This window comes from Ailuropoda melanoleuca, chromosome 2, assembly GCF_002007445.2.
Source record: "Ailuropoda melanoleuca isolate Jingjing chromosome 2, ASM200744v2, whole genome shotgun sequence".
NCBI lineage: Eukaryota > Metazoa > Chordata > Mammalia > Carnivora > Ursidae > Ailuropoda > Ailuropoda melanoleuca.
The window spans coordinates 155,091,682-155,116,046 of record NC_048219.1 but is presented as its reverse complement, the minus strand read 5'-3'; the positions used below and the strand labels follow the sequence as shown (position 1 = coordinate 155,116,046).

At 35.7% G+C, this 24,365-nt stretch overlaps 1 protein-coding gene across 1 annotated transcript in view; it reads right to left on the bottom strand.

Moving 5' to 3' along the window:
* The window catches only part of COL3A1 (collagen type III alpha 1 chain), a 38,552-nt gene extending 15,927 nt beyond the window's left edge, over nt 1–22,625 (bottom strand). The window contains exons 1-21 of the mRNA XM_011224217.3: nt 22,414–22,625; nt 11,523–11,725; nt 11,214–11,264; nt 10,659–10,772; nt 9,266–9,346; nt 7,428–7,481; nt 6,910–6,963; nt 6,131–6,184; nt 5,441–5,494; nt 5,220–5,273; nt 4,516–4,569; nt 4,047–4,091; nt 3,870–3,923; nt 3,127–3,171; nt 2,380–2,433; nt 1,877–1,975; nt 1,296–1,340; nt 1,043–1,141; nt 789–842; nt 592–699; nt 315–368 (exon numbers count right to left, since the gene is read on the bottom strand). Coding sequence (XP_011222519.1) covers nt 315–368; nt 592–699; nt 789–842; nt 1,043–1,141; nt 1,296–1,340; nt 1,877–1,975; nt 2,380–2,433; nt 3,127–3,171; nt 3,870–3,923; nt 4,047–4,091; nt 4,516–4,569; nt 5,220–5,273; nt 5,441–5,494; nt 6,131–6,184; nt 6,910–6,963; nt 7,428–7,481; nt 9,266–9,346; nt 10,659–10,772; nt 11,214–11,264; nt 11,523–11,725; nt 22,414–22,492 — 1,509 coding nt within the window. The 5' untranslated portion in view covers nt 22,493–22,625. The remainder of the gene's footprint in view (nt 1–314; nt 369–591; nt 700–788; nt 843–1,042; nt 1,142–1,295; nt 1,341–1,876; nt 1,976–2,379; nt 2,434–3,126; nt 3,172–3,869; nt 3,924–4,046; nt 4,092–4,515; nt 4,570–5,219; nt 5,274–5,440; nt 5,495–6,130; nt 6,185–6,909; nt 6,964–7,427; nt 7,482–9,265; nt 9,347–10,658; nt 10,773–11,213; nt 11,265–11,522; nt 11,726–22,413) is intronic.
* Nucleotides 22,626–24,365: the final 1,740 nt, after the last annotated feature.

The following is a 24,365-nucleotide window of genomic DNA, read 5'->3' as shown; positions in this document are numbered from 1 at the left end:
TAGTATTTTAGAGTTTTCAAGGAACTTTCGGCCATTTCTTAGACTTTATTCTTGCAATGATGCTGAAATAAATAATTTTCAATCGACAGATAGTTAAAGAATTCTCATAGAAGTTAAGTGACTTGCTTTAGTTACAAAGCTAGAAGGGCTGAGCAGGGGCTGGAATCATTTTTGTATACTGGGAATTATTATGATTTTTAAACTCCAATATATTTCTTTCAGATGTTTAGGTTTTCTTTCATGGGAGACTGTATAGAAGAATATAATTATTTGTACTACCAGCATTTACAAAAATAGAAATTAAAGTTACCTACCTTTTCTCCTGGAAGGCCGTTTGCTCCTGCAGGCCCTCGGAATCCAGGCGCACCCTGGAAGTAGCAAAAGGCAAATGTTTCAACCCAAAGCATGGGAACATTTTCATAATTTCTGAGTAGCAATAGAGATGTTCTCATGTTATACAGTGCTTCAAAAACAGTATTTGGGATCGAGTACTCAGCTTAAGAAGAAGCACGGCTTCCTCGCCCTGAAGGTCAGGTTCTGTGTGGGTGAAAGTGATGCAGCTCTCCTTGGAGATGTCTGTGGGAAACGTACCCGTTCTCCCGCAGCTCCTGGAAGTCCATTTGCTCCAGGTTCTCCAGGCGAACCATCTTTGCCGTCTTCACCTTTAGGTCCTGGAATCCCTGGAGAACCAGCTTCGCCCTAGAAAGGACGCCAATAAAGGGATAACTTTGAGTGCAAGATTTTCAGCTGAAGTAAGAAATCACCCATTCTGTTGGGGTAACACTTACACGTTCACCACGTGGCCCTGGCTCTCCTTTGGCACCATTTTTACCAGGTTCACCCTAAAGGAAACAAAATCTTGGTTTAAACACAGGGAGTACAAACTAAAAAGCAGCAGCAGCAACTGCTGATTCAATGGTAAAACCAGAGTGAGACCAACATAAAGCCACCTGAACAAGGACAAAAAGTCTGCTATTTCTATTTCTGTTGTGGGAATTGAGCCACACCCTTCAGGCAACTGAGGAAGAAATAGGCAACTTACTGCAGCACCTCGCTGTCCAGGGGCACCGTTGGTACCGGCTGGTCCAGGAGGACCCCGGGCTCCTATCAGTCCAGGAGCTCCAGGAATGCCAGCAGGACCCTAAAAATAGCCCAAGAACACTACCATCAGTCAAACTTGGACTTTCTTTTCTGAAGAGCTAACTTAGACATCACAAATGGATTGTCACGCAAAATGCAAGGGAAGCCAATTAATGTGTGTGGATAAAATGAGGGTGGGGGTGAGGCCATCTTACCATTTCACCTTTGCCACCAGGACTACCATTGCTCCCAGGAGGGCCCTAGAGGGGAAAAGAACGTATTAAAAATAATGAAACTAGTGAATACACATTTGCAAAGTAAATTTACTGATGGGTGTTGGGTTTTGTAGAGATTCGGTGATTCCTCCAACTACAGCACAACACATAAAATGTAGGCAAGATAACTATCATTATTTGAATAAATTAAAGATAATAATATGCATTTTTCTCTACATTATTAAATAATAAGTAGTAGAGGTGCTCAATCCTGTTTCTTCCCTGAACTCCTGTGACGGGTGATCAGTTGGGGTACATTCTTTGAAGTATCAGAGGACTCTCCGTGCTCTACTTCACTTTGTCAAACAAGCTTAACATTCGTAAGTTCTAAAAGAGGGTAAACCTCAAAACCCACAAATTTTAGTACTAATCAAATAAGTAGTTATCACAGGAGCGTCATTTCAGGGCACAGAGAAACGATTTTTTTTCAAAAAAAATTATAGTTGATAGCAACATTAAAAACATATGCTTTCATGAAAGAAGTGTAGCAACACCCCTCAATGGCCGTATTTGTTACTTACAGGAGGACCTGGAGCACCAGCGTGGCCCTGAGGTCCAGGTTCTCCTCTTTGTCCAGGGGAGCCACTTGAACCGGGAGATCCCGCAGGTCCAACTTCACCCTAAGGTGGAAAACCCTGAGTAGTCAGTGTCTCTCACCATTTCTTATCACTAAGCCAGTTTAAACCCATCTCCCAAAGGCTGGAGTAGTATGACGATACGCTCTATCACAAGCAAAGAATCATGAATCACAAAGGCAAAGAAAAATGCTAACTATGCGTGGGATTATGTGATCTGCTTTTCAGAGAGAGACTGGGCGAAGAGGAAGAGATATTAGAATAGTTGAATGCCAGGGACAACCGCTTCTGGAATCAAAAATAGGGCTTTCAAGATCAAATAGGTAAAAAAATATCTACTTGATGGGTTAAAAAATATATATATGTATATATTATTTTCAGGAAACAATCCAAGATATTCTGTTGTCCCAAGACCTATTTTGTATTCTTCTATAGAAATGCATGTTTACCTTAGCACCAGGGGAACCAGGGAATCCTGCAGTTCCAGGGGGACCAGGGGGGCCCTGAAAAAAATTAAAGACAATTTCAAGAGCTCTTATTCAAGTAAACAGAAGCTAACATAACACTAATTAGTAAATAATAACTTAGCACCTACACAATACAGAAGACAATTATGCAGATAAAATAGTATTTCTCATCCATGGATGAATATTATGCAGAGAAACGATGTGGCAAAATAACGAGAAAGTAAAATCTAAAGTTAGAAAAGTAGCATCCCCCTGCCTTCTGCCACAAATTCTGTGACTTTGTGCAACTTATATAGCCTTGGGCTCTCATACTTTTGTTTATAAAATAGAGGTAACATTATTATCTATTTTGCAGAACCCTTTTAATTGCCATGTCGAGTATTGGTTATTAACTGATATAGTGAACACTATAACGATGTTAGTAATTGGCCAAGTATAATGAGGAGTATCAGAATTGCACTTATGGGTTTAGTGTTTCTAGATTGTTTCTAGATTTTGTTTATGGACTTAGGATCAGTTTGAATGAAATGCTTATGGACAATGTTGAGTTTTAGGCCTATAATCCATATTATTCCAACATTCCATACTGCCTAATCTCTCATTACTCTGAAGCACCTCAGCCTTAGAAAAAAATTACTCCTGGGGACGTACTGTACGGTGACTAATATAACAAAATAAAAATTTTAAAAAAATAAAAGAAAAAAAGAAAAAAAAGAAAAAATTACTCACTGGTTGTCCATCACTTCCACGAGCACCGTCATTACCTCGAGCTCCCTAAAAAGAGAAGTTTGTCTCAAATATCTTCTTAATTTTGAAAAACCAGTCACGAGTAATGTTCTGACTAAAATTCTTTTTAAGATTTTATTTATTTATTTATTTATTTTTTATTTGAGAGAGAGAGGAAACAAACAAACAAAAAAAAAAAAACCAAAAACACAAGCAGGGGAGAGGGGCAAAGGGAGAGGAAAAAGCAGGTTCCCTGCTGAGCAAGGAGCCAGATGCAGAACTCAATCCCAGGATCCTGGGATCATGACCTGAGCCAAAGGCAGGCACTTAACCAACTGAGCCACCCAGGCGCCCCCTGACTAGAATTCTGACTCCATTGGGTTGACTTTTCCTCTAGTGTATTAAAATCTGCTTGCTAAGAATATATTTTTAGAGTCAAATTGTTAAAATTCCAGTGTATACAGCAATGATCTGATGTAGAACTGGGTCTACGTTTAACAGAACTGAATGTGAATTAATGGTTCTAGTAACGTTTGCAAAGTTAACACTTAAAAAATTTTTCAAAAGAGATAACTATAAAACCCTTATTTGTTTCCCTGCAATTATAGCTACAAATTTATGGAGGCATCATTAAATGCTATTTCATGGGAATGATTTTCCTGAAGATTGCCACAGCATGCGAACCTGGCTGAGACCCTTAGCTGTGATTCTGGCTGGAACTGTGCAGTATTGGTAGCAAGACTCACCGCGGCTCCTGGAAGTCCTGGCCGTCCTCTCTCACCAGGAGCTCCTCTGGGACCCTACAGAACACAGTCAAAAGAATGGTCTTACTTTAACCTTGCCATGTGTCAGAACAGTTGGGGAAGGAGCAAAACAAGTTTTGAGTTAGATAAAACTGAAAATTACATAAGAAATTTAATTACCATGGGTCCTGGGGCTCCATTTTCACCTGGGAGGCCATTTTCACCCTAAACACATGTAAAATATGTTACCATTTTGTGAAACAGAGAGGAATGTATAGTTTTTAAATGCAGCACATTATGAAGAATATTATAGAACCTAAGAAAAAGATATGTTTTAGCAATATCAAATATCCGGTACCATTTTATTTACCATGTTTCTCAATTTTTGCATTTTAAAAACTTGCGGATGAAACAGAAGTAATCAATGAGTTACTCAGGGATGCACAATCATTTCTAATCTAGACAGTTCAAGTTAACAGCTTTCATGGAAGCTTCAATAGAACACCTGAATTAGTCACTGTTATTTAGCTCCTAAAATGCAAAATTCAGGTAAATTTCAGAAAAAGTTAACCCTAAAATATAAATCTTAAATATAGCTGCAACATTTAAATGAATTTACTTATGAAAATATAATTTTATTTTGATTTACCTTTAATCCAGGAGCACCTGTATCACCCTTTTCTCCATTTCGTCCATCAAAGCCCTAGGAAATGTATAAAAGTAGTAAAAATATTAAAGATCTATTAACAATCTAGAATGGTTGAAAACTTTACAGTGTATTCTCAATAACTAGTTTTTACCACATAGCACTATTTTCAACTTGATGTGAATAATCGAAAACTCTCTTAAATGGACAGAAGACATTTGACATTGATTTTATAGTACAAAATCTGAATTAGCAAGTACAATCTAGTTCAATTAGGAAGTTGCCCTAGCTATAGAAAATATCAGCTCCACAGATTTTATTTCTATTAAGTTGACAGATTTGGGGGTCAGTTGGTTAAATCTACCTAATGTTTTGCATAGAATAAAGTTGTTGATTCAACTGCAAATCACATCAGCTAAGTCAATGAATAATGCATAGCTCTCAATAACATATTTTCATATTCTTCTGACAATGGTGATAAGAAAATTAATCCTTTCCCAAGCCTTTCACACATTTAAAATCAGTCTAATTACTATCTGTAAAATAACTAGTTGGTTTGGTCAACAAAGTTGATAGACTTAAAAATTCAAATTAACTAGTTGTCAAAATCAACCATTTTTGGCACACTCTAATTGCCCAATAAAATTGGTTAGGTGAGTAAAGAGCTAAATGAAATAGCTTATAGTTAATTTAGAAACTGTACTTACTCTGTGTCCTTTCATACCAGGGAATCCAGGCATGCCAGCTGGACCTTTCATACCCTAAAAATAAGGAATAGAACAGATATTAATGAATTTTCAAATAGAATCACAATCCAGTAGTAAAATGTCTTTCATTTTTAAGTTTAATTCAATTTAATTATAGAATAATTTTCTAGCTAAGATCACCGTAATTACTCCAAGTAAGTCACTGGGTACCGAAGACTTACTGGAGGTCCAGGCAACCCTCGCTCTCCGGGTCGTCCGGGTCTTCCTGATTCCCCCTAGGTGGAGAAATAAAAAATACATAGGTGGTTGTGTAAGAGAAAACACATTGTGGCTAGTTGCAAACCAATTACTTTGCATTTTTCTCATCAACAACTCATGAAAGTGGTTAGGCTAAACATATAGCTGTTAGAACAGCTTTCCTAGTGGAAGGAATGGGGAGGACTTCTCCCGTCTCAATATGAATTTAGGAACAACGCAGGCATCACTCTGCACTGAAATATTAGGACGCTCCCTCAATCCATTGAGAAGAATTTGCCATTGGAAATTGGATGCGAAAGGAAGAAGGACACAATATTAAAGGTGTTTTTAAGTTTTCAAGTTCATGAAGTATTGATATCAATTTCTTCATTACAAGAGGAAAAAAGAAGATACTTGTTTCTCCTCCAGTTAAGGGATCTATCCACCTGATGTACCTTCTTGCCAGTGAAGAAGCACATTTAGGAATTCTGTTAGTTTAGAATTCAAAAAATGGTATATACAGCTATGCAAACACTATACATTAAAAGTTAATATGAGCTAAAATGTCATTAGGATAGCAATGAAGTTTTGAGTAAGGTTTTTCTGTGAGCCTAGCATACAGTACGTTCCAACCTGAATTTTGCCATATCCCCATTCAATCTTTAAAGGCTTACATCTTTTCCGGCAGGACCAGACGGACCTATAGCACCAGGGGGTCCTGGAGGGCCCTGAAAATAAGAAAATAAAAAACAAATGTATGTATAGGTTTTTCTCTTACAATTTATTGTTACATACTATGTGTTTTCCTGAAAGGAACCTCCTTTTAGAAAATACTTTCAATATTTTTCATGACGAAAATGACACACTGAGTTAGTATTATGCCTGCAGTATATCCAGTTTTCACTGTTTAATGAACTTATTTTTAAAAAAGAATTAAAAATACCATGTGTCTGTATTTTATATCACATGTATTTATAAACCCATAGTCACTTTTACATTTTGTGAGATACTGAATTTTTTAATATATAGGTATTTCCAAATAGTTTGAAATATTAAATTGAACTAACTTCACCTCACTTGCTTGTTTATACAGCATGTTTTTAAGAGAGGACTCTGGTAGATTATGCATATTTCTATTGAATTAAGCTTTAAACTTGCATGTCAGAAGAGTAGATATGAAGGTGAACTGAGGAAAATTAAATCCATATTTAAGAGAAAGAGGATTTGTATCCACACTATGAGGTGAACTATGATGGTGGCTAATTAGCCAAGGAATTCCTAGAGTCAATAGCAAGGGTTTCTAGAAAATCTAAACCACTAAAGAGTCCAAAAGATAAATTTGAACATAAATTTAATTTATACATTATAGGACCTATGATGATGTTTTAGAAAATGAAGGTGGTTTCTACATGGAATTGTCAATTTATTAAATACAAGTATAATTGTTACTTACTGCAGGACCAGCTTGCCCAGGTTCACCGGGGGGACCTTGGTATCCTGGAGAACCCTAGTGGGTAGAATAATGTGCAAATATTTTAAAAGTAATGTAATATTCACATTAGGCATTTACCTCTTGAAGACAGTATGAAATCAGGATTTGTGAATGCAATCAGTGATTCTTATTCCAGTTTATAAACATGGAAGCCAAAATTTTTCAGATCAGAATAAAGCAAATTTATTCCATTCTATCCACTTCATTCCATTGAAATTGAATTGTTTTGAACTTGAAGCCATGTCACATGCAAATTAAGCCTATAGTTTAATTTTACCAAGGTTTTAATTATGAATAGTTGTTTGTGGAAAGGAATTAAATGGGAAATTCCATCTTTGAAGGAATGATAGTTTCTTGGATGATTTCTCTCCTTAACTGGGATTATGCATGCTGGAATGGCTTAATTATAGCAAGATCTGTGTTACCTAGATTTATATAAAATGCATGAAAAAGAAAGCACCACCAATGGCTACACTTACCGGGGAGCCAGGATGACCGGATGTACCAGGGGGACCGGGAGGGCCAGGGGGACCCTGGAATGTAAATGTGAAGGATAAATACAAAACAAATCCACCTGAAATACACTTTTTTCATGCATCGAAGAGACACCTCTGTTCAGAAATGATACTGATGTTAAAAAAATGAGAACAGCATGCCTCATGTGGTAACTATTCACAGATATGATTAATTTTATTAGATATACAATAAAGATCTCACTACGAAAACATCACTCTAAATGGAATTCCCACAGAATCAATACAAATTATTGGTAAATGCTATAAAATCTTAGCCTGAACCCCCCAAAAAAGGAGATTCAAAATCTGGAAAAATCCATGCAAAATGCTATGAAAGTCCCTGCAATATTAGGATGATACTGGTCCTGGTGAAGAAGCATTTTTTGCCTGCCAGCCAACCTCCTGTGGAAAAATATCTGCATACTGTTAATCCCAGTTCTAAAAACAATGATGTAAATCAACCCAGAAGTTCTTAATTATGTCACTGAGTTATGTTAACATGAAAATTTAGATGTGCATATGAGAACCAGTGTACCTGGGAGGATGATTAATTACAATTTGAATCAACTGATTTATCATTGCTCAGAAATACAGGTTACACTAGAAAATCTTCCATTTTATAGCATGCTGTTTCTAAATACTCATAAATTTATAAAACCACAGTTTTAATTAAATGTTCCCTTGTAACCTCTCTTCTGGAATATTATAAGTAGTGGGTTTTTGTTTTGTTTTTTAGTTTTTGTTTTTTTAATAAAAACTGTATATAGAATTGAAAAATAAGATTCATAATTTGAATCTAGCTGAGTAAGACCAGATAATTACATTGTTAATATAAATCTCCTTCTGGCTTTAAAAGGAAAAAAAAATCACATCCCCTCATACTTTAGAGGTTTGCAAAATTCTCTTTTTACAAATTACATAAATTTTAAGGGTCTTTCTTTAACTGGTTGTTTGGATCTATCAGCTAAAATTTTGTCCTCTCTAGTTTTGGAAGTCACAAATACAGTGTCCAAAGATCTGGGTGGCAATCTTCCATAATAATTGAGAATCCAGCATCATCATGTTTCCTTTACACTTACATACCTGTCACTGGCAGTGAAGTGATAATCATCCCCACATTGCTTCTCCCGAGAGCCTGGGCTACCATTAGGGTCATTTATGTGGGACACCATGCGTCATGCCCACGTGCCCAGGTTTCAGTGATTTTTTTTCTATTTTCTTCTATCAAAACTCTAGGTCACTTACGTTAAGGGAAACATTTTGGGTACAGTGTGAATAGCTATCACTTGTAATAGGAAAACTTAAAGACTCAATAAATTCTGGAAACTTTGTATTAGATTTCAGGGTTTGAGGTGGGACAGGTTGTAATATCGGACATTCATCACTCGGATGGTCATCTAGAAGGTAGCACTTAATTGATGAAAACACATAAAAAGAAGATTCTGAACAACGTAGGGAGAACAATGAAAAATGGAAGTGAAAAATAGCAAAATTTGGTTAAAATTAGGGAGTATATGGGTGTGAGACCTAAGCACAAAGGCAGGTGGGCTCCTGGTATAGGCGGTTGTATAAAGAAGGAAGGAGTGGCAAAACAGGTGTGAAATGAGAGGCGGTTAGGAAAAAATGAGTTAGGATAAGAAGGATCATGATAATCCTACCATTTGCTTTCCCAGCCTTAATGGATAATAAACAATTTTGTTCAAGTATGTAATAATACCATATTACTAGGAAAACACCCATTCAAGAATTAACAAATTGGAAGCTAAATCATGCTCTAAGATGCTGAGAAATCTTGTACATACAGCTGGCCCGGGATAGCCTGCGATTCCTCCTCCTCCTACTCCAGCCTTGACATCGTATGACTCAAACTGGGGAGAATAGTTCTGTAGCAAAGAGACCAAATAGATATGATCATTTTGATATATATGTCATAGTTTTTTCCAAAAGCATTTAGAAGAGGTGCATGCAACATCTACTATTCATTGATAGAACGATTCTGCATGCCAGAGGTTGTGGTATGTATTATTTCATCGTCTTGCTTATCCCGTCTCTCTGTAGCTTCAGGTAGTATATACCCTACAGAAATACTTGCTTATGTAATACGCACATCTTTCAACTAACCCTATGCAATGTTAATCCCAAATCAGTTGTCCCTATGTGATCTTACTCAAAATATTATTTCTAAGTGATAGCCACAGCTTTAGAAACATAAGGTCATGGACTGTTTGAAGCTGAAAGAGCTTGGAAATCTTATAATCTGATCTTCTCATTTTGAGCAGAAAAAAAAAAAGAATTCAAATTACTTTACCAACATTTAATGCAAGTAAAATTTGTATCCCCTGGCTTCTGGCTAATATGCCTAACAAATTTACCCTCCAAATAATCATCCCCATAGAAAAAAAGCACAAGAATAATAGAGAAGCTCATATGCTTCCTGGATTTCTTTGGAGATTATTTTGCGTTGAATTCGAGGCCTATAAGTGGGTTGTGTTTGGTACCAGGATAAGAATAAGTTAGATGGCATGCTTTGCTTTCTGTTGAATTGATTTTTGAAGAGCGTTTTTTAAAACTCAGAGTGATTTGTAGATATGTGGCTTCTAATTTCTCCTAACCCCATGCAGCAGAAATTTCGTCTCATCTATTTGTTTGGTTAGTTGTTTTACATGCAGAGTTAGTTGGCTGCCACACGTTTTAGGAGGAGCAGGGTGTGCTCTGAAAGGCTGGCAAGAGTAGTTGCATAGGCTTGAATAATCCTGCGGACGTGAGGTCGATAAGGAGTATTCACAGCTCTTCAACTGCTTTTTGCCCAAACTTTCAGAGGCTCTACCATTGGGGTTATAAGTAGAATAAGGGACAGTTGCCATAGTTCCTAAATACTCCAGGTTAATTCTGTTGGGAGTTGATGGCTCATTTCTCAAACATAGTGATGGACTCTAGACCTGCTGAGAAGTTGGGAAATGTTGCCAAGATACAATAGCAATAACATTGGCATTATAAGGAAAAGTAAAATTTATGAGGCACTTAAAATAGTATCCAGAACTTATGAGCAATAAAGAAGGATTTGTTAAATACATAAAATCAGAGAATAGATAAAAGGAATCCACAAAAGTGAGATGTCATATAGGCTAAAGAAAATAAAATGAAGTAGGTAGTAGTTTTAAAGGGAGGGGATCTTTTTGTCCTGGAATTTATTACCTGAGGACCAGTAGGGCATGATTCACAGATTCCAGGGGGGCCAGGAGAACCAGGGGAACCTGGTTGTCCTGGAATACCAGGATCACCATTTCTCCCAGGAATACCAGGGGGGCCCTAAAAGAATCAGAGATAAAAACTCATGAGACAGTGAAAAGGACTAGTAATTCAAAATTATGATCAAATTGTAGCTTCTCTGCTTTATAATATGAGGAATCGATGTAAGTGATAAATTTTCTTGAGGATACATACATTTTTATCTAAATCATGTGACTAATTTCAGCATGATTTATTTCTTTGTAGATTGACCTGTATTTTATTTCTCAAACTGATAATGGGGATGAAGACATTACATAAAGTTGGGGAAAATTAAACATTCACACGTACAATTATGGATTCTCAGTTTGAGTTTTTTTGTGTCATTAAATATGTGGTAGTCAAGGAAATGTCTGAATGATGAAGGCTCAAATATGAAAACATTATTAGAAGAAGCAAAAAAAAAAAAAAAGCAGACTACTTAAAGAACTCATTTCATTCCACTGAAGAATATTTACTTACTGGATCTCCCTTAGGGCCTTGAGGTCCATGACCATTAGGAGGGCGAGGAGGCTAATAAATGGAAAAGATACAGATTAAATAAGACATAAGAACAACTTTCCCATGAAGTATGTCCCAATTTGCATAATTATTTCTTATCCCAAATTACATCCAATCCTTAGTTTTAAACCAGAATATCCACCTTTTACTTGTAATACCAACATAATTGGCAGACATTACTTCCTTTTCTTTTCAGGCTCCTATGGTATAGGAACTATTCATGTGTTAAAACATGAATCTTGAAGATGTACAGATTTTCTTTAAACTCACAGCTGATGGAGGCTGGGGGCACACTGCGCAACATTCTCCGAATGGGATTTCTGGGTTGGGACAGTCTAATTCTTGTTCATCACATATTATGTCATCGCAGAGAACAGATCCTGAGTCACAGACGCATATTTGGCAAGGTTCTGGCTTCCAGACATCTCTATCCGCGTAGGACTGACCAAGATGGGAGCATCCTCCATCAACAGCTGGAAAGTAAATTAGATGGTGTGATGTTGTCTTATGTTTTGCTGAAATATGATTTTTGTTATGCTGTCATGACTTTCCAATTACCAAAGTGGAGAAAGTTTGAAACGAATAAGTTCTTCCTTTTATTATACTAAAGTGTATGTTCTTATAAGCATGCTTATGCAAAAAAAAAAAAAAAACAAAAACAAAAAACCCACAAATTAAATTACCAAGAACATCATATTCTCTCTACATAATTTGCTAACTNACGAATAAGTTCTTCCTTTTATTATACTAAAGTGTATGTTCTTATAAGCATGCTTATGCAAAAAAACAAAAACAAAAACAAAAAACCCACAAATTAAATTACCAAGAACATCATATTCTCTCTACATAATTTGCTAACTAGTAAGAGATTGCTTAAAATACCAAATCTGTTTACTAGCTTCAAAATGGCAGACATAGTAAATTTTCCTTAAGGCCAATAAGAGCTTTTATTTCAATTATAGTAAGAACTTAACACCAATGGAAATCACACAGCACTTAAACATTTACTTGTAAATTGTGTAATTGAAAACAAACCTTTCTAGCAATCATTATCCTCTGCTTTAATGGTAGATAGGAACATTATAACTATGATTTTGTCACTAACTCTGAAGACTTTTTGGATTTTATTAAACTAATTAGGGAGTTCAAAGGGNTGAAGAGATTGCTTAAAATACCAAATCTGTTTACTAGCTTCAAAATGGCAGACATAGTAAATTTTCCTTAAGGCCAATAAGAGCTTTTATTTCAATTATAGTAAGAACTTAACACCAATGGAAATCACACAGCACTTAAACATTTACTTGTAAATTGTGTAATTGAAAACAAACCTTTCTAGCAATCATTATCCTCTGCTTTAATGGTAGATAGGAACATTAAACTATAACTATGATTTTGTCACTAACTCTGAAGACTTTTTGGATTTTATTAAACTAATTAGGGAGTTCAAAGGGAAACAGCTATTCTTGGCAGCATAAAACTCTTCCAGATTCCTGGGAAAGCTTTAGCAAAGCTTATTCTATGTATTGAATATCACCGCCATCTCCATTGGGCATTAGTAGGTCAACATGATATGACATAGTATATTGTATAGCCCATATGGATGTAAAGAGAGTTCCAAATCACTAAAAATAAATAGTGTTTTTAAAAAATAAATATGGGCAAGGAATAAGTAAAAATAATAGGGAAAAATATGAATCATGGCCATGTGTATTTGTGGCTTAACATGGTCAAAAATTTTCTTCAACCAAAATTTTAAACTTGTTTCCTGATTATATGTAGGGTACTCAAATTTCAGCAGGCATTAACAGTGAGTCAGCTTAGGGGTTGCCAAAACAAAACCTGGTCTCCATTCTTAGAGCATTGGCTGTGGATTGTGGTTAAATACAACTTTAGTTCTTGAGGATTACTATGACAGCTTGCCAGTAATTGAGTAAATAAATAAGAAGTTTCTAAACATCTGCAAAAATTTTTGCAAACAACAAGTGATGTCCTGTTCAGTATTTATATTTTTGTGAAACAGTGAAATTTTATTTTCTCAGAGCCAACATCTTTAAAATGTCTGCTGAAAGAGGCCTGCTTGGGAGGAAGCAAGTAGTTTAACAACCATACTTTTTGCTGCCTTGTGGCCAAGGGGCCTTTGAGCAGGTCCTGAAATTTTTCCATCTGGAGATTGCATAGACCATGAAGCTCACCTTTACAAGTTGCCCTTTCTATATCCTCTCATATCTGAAGTAATAATGATTTAGGTTCATGCTACATACTTTGGGTTTAGAGGTTTAGCTGGCTTAGCAAAAGCTCACAGATGAGTGGTAATTGCAGAAACTATAGACTGACATGGCCTCCATTCGTCCTTTCCATTGTTGTGTACAGATAGGACCTTCATGATCTTGTGCAATACCCTCCATCGATTCAGGAAGTTTCAAAGTCTCTTCTTACTGTGTGTGACCATTACCCAAAGTGGTCTACAGCTAGTAAAAGAAAGCCTGTTTGTTTTACTGCAATTTTAAGAAGGCAAGAATCTGTTTATTTTTAAAAAGTTGTTCTCATTCTTCCTCCATGCTTGAAACAGATATATGAGAACATTGGAAAGAAATATTATCTAAGGTTTCAGAGGAACATTCTTTTCTACTTAGTGAGCATAAAAACTGAATGCCAGAATGGTTACCTAATGCAAATGAAGTAAGTCTATTTAAATAGTGTTATGAAAGATATGCTTAAGAGAAGCCCAATCCTTTTCACATTGTAATGAACAATAATAATATGAGAGCAGAGAGGCACCAAACTCATTTTTCTCTAAGCAGAACTGACATTTTATATTTAAAAACTAAGTTCACTGTTTTTCAGAAGAGGTCTGAATGTTTCAATGAGATGAAAGATAGTTTAATAAATTGCATGAAATACATTCTTCAGGCTTTGCATTGGCTTCCAGTTCCTAAAATGAAACATTTTAAGACTTTCTCTAAATTTACATGATGCGAAGTGTTCCAACAGATTATTTTTAGCTCAAGATTTCCCCATTAATATTGTGGACTTCAGGCTCCCCAGCCTTCTTGAAAATACCACTTGTGTACAGAATGTTGATTACAGGTAATAATACTGTATCGTATACTAGAGATTTGCTAAGACAGTAGATATTAAGTGTTTACGCCCGCCCCACGCACACAAAAGTGACTGTGGGGTGACTATTAGTTAACTTGATTATGGTAATCATTTCACAATGTATATGTATATCAAATCATGTTGTACACCTTAAATACACACAATTTTATTTGCCAATAATACTTCAGTAAAGCTGGGGGGGAGAAGAAAATATAGGACTAATTTATACTAATCATTCCTTCAGCTCTTTGTCTCTGGAATGGGAATATCTTTCTACATTTAACACAAAGACCTATGTTACAAAACTTAGCTATTGAATAGTGATGCTTTACTAAAGACAAATGATAAAAACAGTTAAAAGGGAGAGTCAAGTATTTCATATTTTAAATATTTTTTCTTTGTTCTTAATCTGCCCTACAATTAACATACATTTTTTCCTTGTATATTCATCCTCTCTGTTTATGTCTCATTGAAAGTATCACCACATCACTAGAAATACAGTGTTTTCCATTTGCTCTGTGAAGTATTAAGTGAGCATATAGTATTTACTTTTTTAAATTGTAAATGAATTCATTAGAGTTGGGTGAAACCCAATGTTATATAAATGAAAATTGCTACTTAGCCTCTCACGTCCAAATTTTATTAGAAACCATACGTATTGTGGCTCTTAAACCACAGAGGTCTCAGGGTAAAGGTTGAGTCACTTTATTGTACATCTTTTTTTTTTTTTTTTAAGTGATGTTGTTCTAAAGAAAAGAAGGAAGTTGGAATGCTTGAAAAATAAGAATTAATGCAGGTTGTTTATTGCCATACTTATTTCACATCCATTTAAAAGAAGTTTGGCTCTCCTGAAAGTCAGTTTCTGCAGAAACGTGTGGTTGAGAGACTTTTCTGTTGTTCTATCTCAGTCACCTTGGATGAAAGGCAGTTTCCTCTAGTTTCTTGCTCTGTGCATGACCAGATATGGTTGACAATATGTTCTCCTGGAAGCTAGCCCTCTTACACAGATGTCTCCTGGCCCACAGTTTTAGTACCATAGCCTAATGATTTGTGGGATAATCATGGCAAAGTCAAGAAAAAGAGTGTTTTGTTCTCAAGAGGAATAACATTCTAGTTTGCCACTTGCAGCATTTAGAAATGGTTTAGAAAATGGGATTCAGAAGTTCAAAAATGTTAAATAAAAGGCAAATAATCTCATTTTTACTACTGGACAAGAAATAGATTTTTCCATTCACTTCCTTTATTGTTATTGCTTAAACAAAGTCTCCCTGTTCCAATATGTAATTAATTTTAAATCCCACCTCTCCTGTCACTTGGTGTTTCTGTTCCTTATTACAAAGTACACTCCTGAAATAAATTTATTTGTGGCCACACTAGCAATGCATTAGACTAAATCATCTCCTTACTGGGATCTAAATTATAAAACAAAATGAAGCTAGTCTATGACATAATCCACTCTGAGCTTCTTTTCTTTCTTAGCTCTCTGTTTTGAAACTTCAGAGAAAAATAAAACCAAGTAACATAATCTAATTTTTTTAGATATACATAACTTTCCTTTTTATTGTTTTTCTTTCCATTCTTTAACTGTTAATTTATGCTGATTTGATAGAATTTTATTGTTGTGACTAAAAAATAATGTAAATTATGTTTGTCTTAATTCCATCTTTGGAGTAAAAATAATATGCCCCAAAGCATCCGATCAAATTGTTAATTTGGCCTGAGTAATAAGTTTCATTTTTTTTCTCTTCTCTTCTTACTGAATCCCTTTTTGGGAAAAGTTGTTCTTTAATCTGAAAATTAAAAATAACAGATGTAATATGCAAATCATCATACTTATTTTCCTGTTTCTTTAGGAAGTTGAATATTTTGTAAGTGTGAGTATATAGAGTGTATACAGCTTCCAACTAAAATATGTTTTGCTTTTAAATGACACTGTTTGGAAAATATACATTTTGATTGACTATATTTCTGCTGTTTACATTTATCAGAATATTTTAAAATACGTTAGGTGAGTTGACTAAAAGAACTTCAAGGAAATATCTGTAGACCTATATAGGCGGATAACTTCAATTTCAAAATGTTGTTTTACATGGACAAGGTGAATTCTGATTATTCTTGTCCCCACCAGAAAAACCAAAAACCAAAAAACTCTGTGAACCATTTCTAGATGTTTCCTTGTTTTATTCTTTATAGATCTATGATTTTTATGCCTCCAATTAGAAATTTCCTTTAAGGTGATTAACATTTTGTCCTGCGAAAAATAAAAATAATTAGAGAATTAGAATTAAAAGTGTATATATCTAACAAGCAGCAATTGCATTATACTATAAACTGATTAGTGACAAATTATAGCAATACTGAAGAAAATACATTCTACTTGCTTCATGAGAGTTGGCAAACATCAAATTTTACATCTGATCACCAAAATTTTACATCTAAGTCACTAAGTACTTACTTTAATTCCCTACAGCAATTTTATTTAGCACTGGCACAAAAAGTAATACTAGGCAGAACTGGCAGTGTATCTCCTATGTTGTAGGCAGTCTTCTGAAGGCTTTGTACACCTATTTTACTTAATCTGCTTTATGGGTGAGAGCCATCATCATCTTCATTTTATAGATGAGGAATCTGCGATACAGAGGCACTGAAAAATTTTCCCAAGGTTACACGGGAAGAGTAAACCTACGATTTGAACCTGGGAAAACTGGCTCTAAATCTGACACTCTTTAACTACTGCATTGTATTTCTTTCTGTAGTTTCAAGGGCAGGGTAGGGTTAAAAAAACCAACTTCAAAGCTCTGCCCCATTAGGGTTTCTAAGCCCTGCGAGCTTAAAATCAGAGTCTAAAAAGACAGTGGGGTTTTTTGGATTGTTGTTGTTTTAAGGGATAAGAGTCGCCTACAGAATATTTTTTCTCTCTAGTCTCAAAACAAGAAGATAGCATCTGGAGTTGAGTTCTGTTGTTTATTTTCTCCTGACCTTATGAAAAAGAGACCTATCTCCAAGGCCACCCTAATGACATCCAGACCACCAACAGGATTAATGTGTGATTGGGAAATTCAGCATACATTTTACGATATCCAGAGAAGCCCGATTCTCACAGCCACACTGGTGCCCCAACAGCAGACATAAGGCTTTGCTATCCAACACACAAAAAAGCATATTTAGGATGTCTCACTAAGATGCTGATTTTCAACCATCGTTAACTATGTAGTGTAGTGACTGAGTTAGTAGGTATAGTTACTAAATGACTCATGTTAATGAGCTTCTAACCTCGTTAGAAGCTTCCTTTCTAAGTTTGAACACTAAGGACATACTATGCAGTAGTTCCAGAGAGTGTTTCCCCGATTTTAATTAACTTGAGAAACAGTCCCCGTTTGCCATCCTCCACACCAAGTACTATACAAAGCGTAGTTTCAGAAAAGTAAATGCTATTTCACTGAAACAGGAATTTCTCAATGCAAGTTTTCAAAGCAAATTTAACTTTTAATAGGTTCTGGATCCTTTGTCTTTGATTTTTGGATCTTTTGGGCATTCTGATTTTTGCCCTCTTCTTTGAACTCCTCATTTTGTTCATTAATTTTACATTTTAAATGATAGTGCTTGACCTCAGTCATGGAAAATACAAGGGTTTTATTAGTTAATCTGAAAGGAATCCACTTCTGCTGTGTTTTCATTAGGCACAGACAGACATTCTAGTGGTTAATGTCATTCCCCAAACTGCAGTTAACAAATGATTTGTGGAAGAGTAGCTATCTCATTTTTTCCGTTGTCACTTTGATACGAAACAGGCAAAGTTTCCCCCTTTGAGAACTCTGGATTTTTTTTATACTACACCTCCTTCCTCCCCTTCTTCTTCTTCGTTTTTTTTTTTTTTTTTTTTTTGTCTGAGTGTATTAAACAATGGGACTAAGCTTTTTTCCAGGGAAAACTGTTTTACAAGAAACAGTCCACTGAGACGTTTCCAGAAAGTTATTGCAGACCTGGAAACTTTACAAATGTTCCTCATGTCCAGCAAAGGCAATAACATCTTTCATCTTTAAACCTTTAACTCTTAAGCAATCCACTTTAATGATTTCAAGGCGGTGATATCATTTGATGTTACAAAATAAAAGCCCGGGCTACAAAATCTTTGGGACTCAGCACCAAAGAGTCATCCACAATGAAAACCATGAGGTTTCAGTAGATGGCACTCTTCTCTGAGTGACCCACTCAGGGTCTGGCAAGTGACTCTGTAGGTGTGGAACGGGCTTTTCTTTTAGTTAGTCTCAGCTCTACTCCTGGAAAACTCACAGCCAATGGTTTTTGATTTTTTAATATAGCCTGTAGATCAGACATCAACCCAGGAATCTGAATTAGTTAAAAGGCACATGATCACAGTCTTTCCTTCTTTCCCAGAATTGTTCCAGTGGCTTTGCTCTCTCTGCTTACGATAGTGGGATGTTTAATTCCAGAATACAACCAGAATAACTATTTATCTATAGGTCTTTAGATCATCTGATGTTGAATACTCTGTGGGTGGTAAAAAATGCAAGGTATCAGGAATGAAAAACACAAAATTTTGTATAAATACTTTATTTACTTAAAATTTATAATATTACAGAACTGAAGATAATTTCTGGTTAAATCATAACTGAACCTTTTGTTTCTCTTGTTTAAGAATAGAAAAGTTGACTGTTAAACAGAAAAATCTACCCTTTGAGAAACGCATTTGCGGATATATTTTCTAGGACAACAGACAATTTTTTAATATTCCCTTTCAATGACGAACAGTTATAAAAATGAGAAAAGCCAGATGTTCTAGATTTAATCTATGTTCTGTGTTCTCCAATTACTTAGGATTTAACAGAATTTCAGTCCTAGTCTTAATGCTGTTACTTCCGGGTTGTATCATCTCAACTAAAGCCCTGAATCCATGCAGGACTGATACTGAAATACATGAGCAATTATAAATTCTCTTCTCTTGAAGGGACAATTGTTTCCAGTGATTTTACGCTATATTTTCTTCATTCGGTCTGTTTAATTCTGGGGGCAACACAAACCAGAAAACTTGATTGCTACTTGATGGGTTTCAAATTGTCTCCTTAAGCATAATGGAAAATGGACTCTCATGACCTGTAATAGGGAATGGATTCTCTTAAGTCCATTTATTTTGTAATTCTAAAGCAATTAAGGTCTCGCAGTTCATTATCACGGTGGAATTATCAGGGTAGCAAAATATAAGCAAAAACATTAGAACACATTTAATTAAAATAAAGTTTATCTCCTTGCCCTTAATGAAGCAGTATCACTAATAATGTCTATTTATTTATTTACCCATCTATCTAATAAGCAATGGCTAGAATACTTACATCAAATAAGGACTACATAAAAAATATTGACAAATAGTAAACAAATAGTTACATGTTATATGTGGAATAGTTACCTGTGGAATTTTGAAAATGGCCATAACTTTCAAGCTCATTTCCAACTTACCATGTGTTTGTGTGTATGTTGGGCAATATTTTATCACTAATATACTTATTTCCTTAGGAAAGTAGTGTTTAATATTTAAAATTCACAATGTAATATTTTTAAATCTCATTAGAAAATGTGGAACCCAGCTGTGTAACATTTAGGTTGGCATTGGTCGTGTAAATGGTAACTCTGTCAGCCACTAGGGGGCGAGTCTTTGTGCTTAAGATTTGGCATGTTTATAAACTACAGGAAATATAAAACAGACCACATCTCTCCATTGGTGGAATAAAATACATGAATTAAATAGAACTTTCAGAAATTTGTAAAAGGACCAAATACTTTGTGAGGACCTGTTTTAAGCTCCAGAAAATTCGTGTGGGTAGACTAGAAATGAATATTCCTTAGGGCTGTGCTATTTCTCGCTGGTATTCTCAAGGCTTGTATAAGAAACCCAGACCCCAGAACTCTATTTGACTGTTCTCAGTGTGCTATGTATTCAGCCACCTTCTGTAACCTCCTCAAAGCTAATCCACCTACAGAATTTCCTTGTACAATTTATAGGGGACATAAGTACTGTCTTAAAATACTTAAAACTTTTTTTCATGACAAACAAAAAATAGTAGACTGAACAAAATCCCTCTCAACTTCCTTTGAGCTTAAAAGCACACAAATGTATCAACAAAATTTCATAACTATTTATTATTTTCTATTGCTAAAGACAAAGAAAAATAAAAAGAACTTATGTGACGTACAAATAATGAAGGTATTGAACACTTTTTTCCCCTCTAAAGTTGGATCAAGAAAAACAGCCATGGTGTTAATAAAAGATTGTAACCACCGGACAACAACAAATATTTTGTCAATCTTTTGAACTAAACACTAAAGGTTTGTAGTCTTTCCAATAATTGGCAACTCTTTGTCCCTCCCTTCACCCCCCACCCAAAAATCAGGAGAACTTAAGAACTGTAAAAAAGGTAGATGTTTTTATTGAGGTGAGGCTGTGGTTGGAGGCATTTGGTACCCTGACCAAGGACTGCGAGTTGTAGCATGTTCTGGGAGGGACAGAATGGGAAGGGAGAGGGGAGAGATCTAGGGAAAGAAAGTGGGAGAAGGCAAGAAGAAAGAGAAGAGATGGAGACTCAGGAGGCACAGGGAGGACACTTGGGGATGAGGGAGGGAGTGACAGAGGAAGAGGAAGAAGAGAGATGAGGAAATTCGGGCTAGCCTGGGAAACTAGGAAAGGGGGGGGTGATGAGGGAAGGAATGAAAAGGCGGAGGAGGTTCAAAAGTGCCAAAGGGGTGGAGAGAAAAGAAGGAGGGGACAGGAAGGGAAAAGAGGAATAAGGGGGAGAGGAAATAAGGGAAACAAGCAATATGGGTGTTTCTTTTCTTTCGTGGCCATGGGCTGATTTTAACTGAAGCAATGTCATTGGGTGTCACCCTGTCCCCCCTGCCCCACTTATATATGACTTTCAAGAACATCAAAGATTTTATATGAAAAACAACTATTTTCAGACACATGTTTGCAAAAACTCTATTTAAATGTAAACATTTTTGATTCCGTGCAAATAGAAACTGATGTGTAATGATTTCTTCTAACACCTTTAAATTAACATTTAAATATTTATTTCTATGAAAGTTTGTATTCCAATGCGTCCGGCATTTTCGTGACTATGAGAAACATATGAGTTAAAAGAACTATTTTCACATATCCAAATCATGAAACAAGCGTGGGTTGGGGGAAATTAGAACATGAAAATCATTGTTTGCAGTTATTAGAAAACACAACAAATCAACCTTCTGAAGTCAAACAGTACCAGCATCTTTTTACCTTGTTTGCAGAAAAGTCAAACATTCCTGTTGAAAACGTTTTTAAAATATTCTCTTCATTAATGTAAATGCAGTTAAAATGTAGAACATGTGGAAAACACTAGACCCTTAACAATAAACTATTAGAAATATGTATTAATCAACCATGTAAGTGCTTAAAACAGAAGAAACATAGGGACGATGAAACATTTTTAGCAGTTTGAATCCATTTGAAGAATCCATTTAAAACTGACAATATTCGCTTGTTGCCATTCTATAGAAATGTATTCCATAATTCTAATAACGTGTATTTCCCTTAATGCGTGTTGTTTTTAAAATGCATTACCTTATTGAGAAAACAATGCTCAATATTCTATCCTTACAAAGAATCCAGCATACAAAAGAGAGCATAAAAGTGTTACAAGAGACCAATAACTTCCAGACTGCCTAGGGAAGCATTCCAAGATGTTAACAGTCCAGGAGGGGAACTTTTTAAAAGCCATTTAAAAAGTTTCCAGTGCCGCTAACATGAAAACAAGTTCGTAAAAGAACATCTTTATCTTAAACAACCAGAAAACTTTTAAATACAAAAATGACAATATTCTTTCTAAGCAAATGTTTAAAAAAGAGAGAGAGAGGGGGAAAAAAGCACCGTCGCACTCAGTTCTACGTTCCCCAGTTGGGAGCTTACAGAGGAAATTAACTTTGCGGAGGCTAATTTCCCCTTCAAAGCTATTTGTAAGGAGAAGTAAAGACAAAAACCCCAGAAAGTTTCTTGAAAGCAGTACCTACTCACCTTGCTGTTGTGCCAAAATAACAGTGGGATGAAGCAGAGCAAGAAGTAACCAGGTCCCCTTTTGCACAAAGCTCATCATGTCTAAATATCAGACATGAGACTCTTTGTGCAAAAAGGAGAAAAGAAAAGCAGTTCAAAGTAGCACCATCAGATGTTCCCTGCCCTTCAGCACCGGGCCCGTCATAAAACTCAGCCACTGAGATTCCTTTGCTTTGGCCTTAAATAGGAAAAAGTTTGGCTTCCCTCACTTTCCAGCCCCTTTCTGAAATATGAGAGCAGCACCCATCCCCTTAGCAGTAAAAGAAATGATTAATATGTCTTTTTCCCTTATAGAAGACACAACCCACAAAGTAAGAAAAATAGCACATCTGGAGTTTGTGTGCATCTGTTTGTGTATGAGTGTGTAACATATTTTACTTATATGCATGTTTGCGTAACTTCAGAATATATGTCAAAATGCCCTGCCTTGCATTTTAATAAAAGAATTAAATGTATATATTTTTCGTTTCCTCTGACAGCATTAACAACTGCTCGATTTTGAGAAATTGCTTGATGCCCTTTTCTCGGGGCACGGCTAAATTGCAAATCTTATCTTCCTAGAAGTTCTTTATATTGGGATTTTGCCAGAATCCACCCTAACTCAATTTAAATAGGGAACTGTAAGAGATTAACTGCAAGAAAAGCCTCTGTTTGTCCCTTCTCATCCACCCACTCTGGGCCCTAGAAGTTCAATTTCAGGCAAACGTCAAAAGACTAAGTATCTGAGCTATGTTTGAATGGCATCTTAAAAGGTAGATACTTATCAATAGCTGTTCCTATTTCTCACACATTTCTTTAGCCAGTCAAAGTGTGGTTTCTTGTGAGATTTCAAATTTGTATGCTGCTTGCAAAAGCCAGGACAGAGTTTTCTAAAGAAAAAATTAGCTTTTTCATGTTTCAGATTCGTTATAAACAGGAAGGGAAAGGATCTATTACATGGAATATCAAAAGAGCCCCAGAAGAAGTTCTCACGTTATCTGGATCGGTATAATGATTAGCATAAACATTTGTAAATTTAGATGTCCATATGTACTATTTCCAAGCCACATTAACATAGCTTTTCAATGCAGTTCTGGATTTAAAGAGTGATTTCTGGGTCATATTTGCAAGAGGGACAAATACTATCTCTAAGTCTTTGGTAATCTCGGCCAGAGAAACATGCTTGTCTGCAGGATCAAGATATTTCCAGTAAGCACAGTATTTCTTTACACCTTGATCATCAATCCACACTTACTTCAATCATTTGTATATTCTACCTGGGCTCTTCAAATTCTGGTCAATTCTAGTCAAAGTTACTTTATTTCATTTTTTCCACATTAACTCAACTGTGCCCATTTCCATGTATGCCTGTACACAAAAAATTCTCTCCACCTCACAGCAGTTCATGGAAGTCACTTCTCTAAGACCCAGTTCAAAATTGTCCTTCTTTACACTTGCTTTCATCTCTCTCTCTCTCTCAATTTGTGTTACTCCAATTTACTTAATTCACACATTATGTGTATATACCCAGGTATATATATCTATTCTGGAGGGATGGATAGTGGTTAGCTGGCCTCCCAGGCCCAGTTACAGAAAGCACAAAGATGTCCCAATGTAGATGACATCATCTGATGACAAGAAAAGAGAATCGATTGGACCAGTCTCTTGTGAGTCTTCTGAGTTTAGATTGGAGAGTCACCACTTGATGAAAAAAAAGAAAAAAACTATTGAACAGTCAGGAAAATAAGCTCTTTTACAGGATCAGAGTGGAGATGTTGGGGGAAAAAGACAGTTACATACATCTTTCTGTCTTCCAATCATTTTCATCCTTTACCTAAAAAACAAAAACAAAAACAAAACAAAACAAAAAAATCTTGCATTTAAACTAGTCCAGAAATATGATTTGTTTTTCTCTCAATGTCTTTGACTTGCAT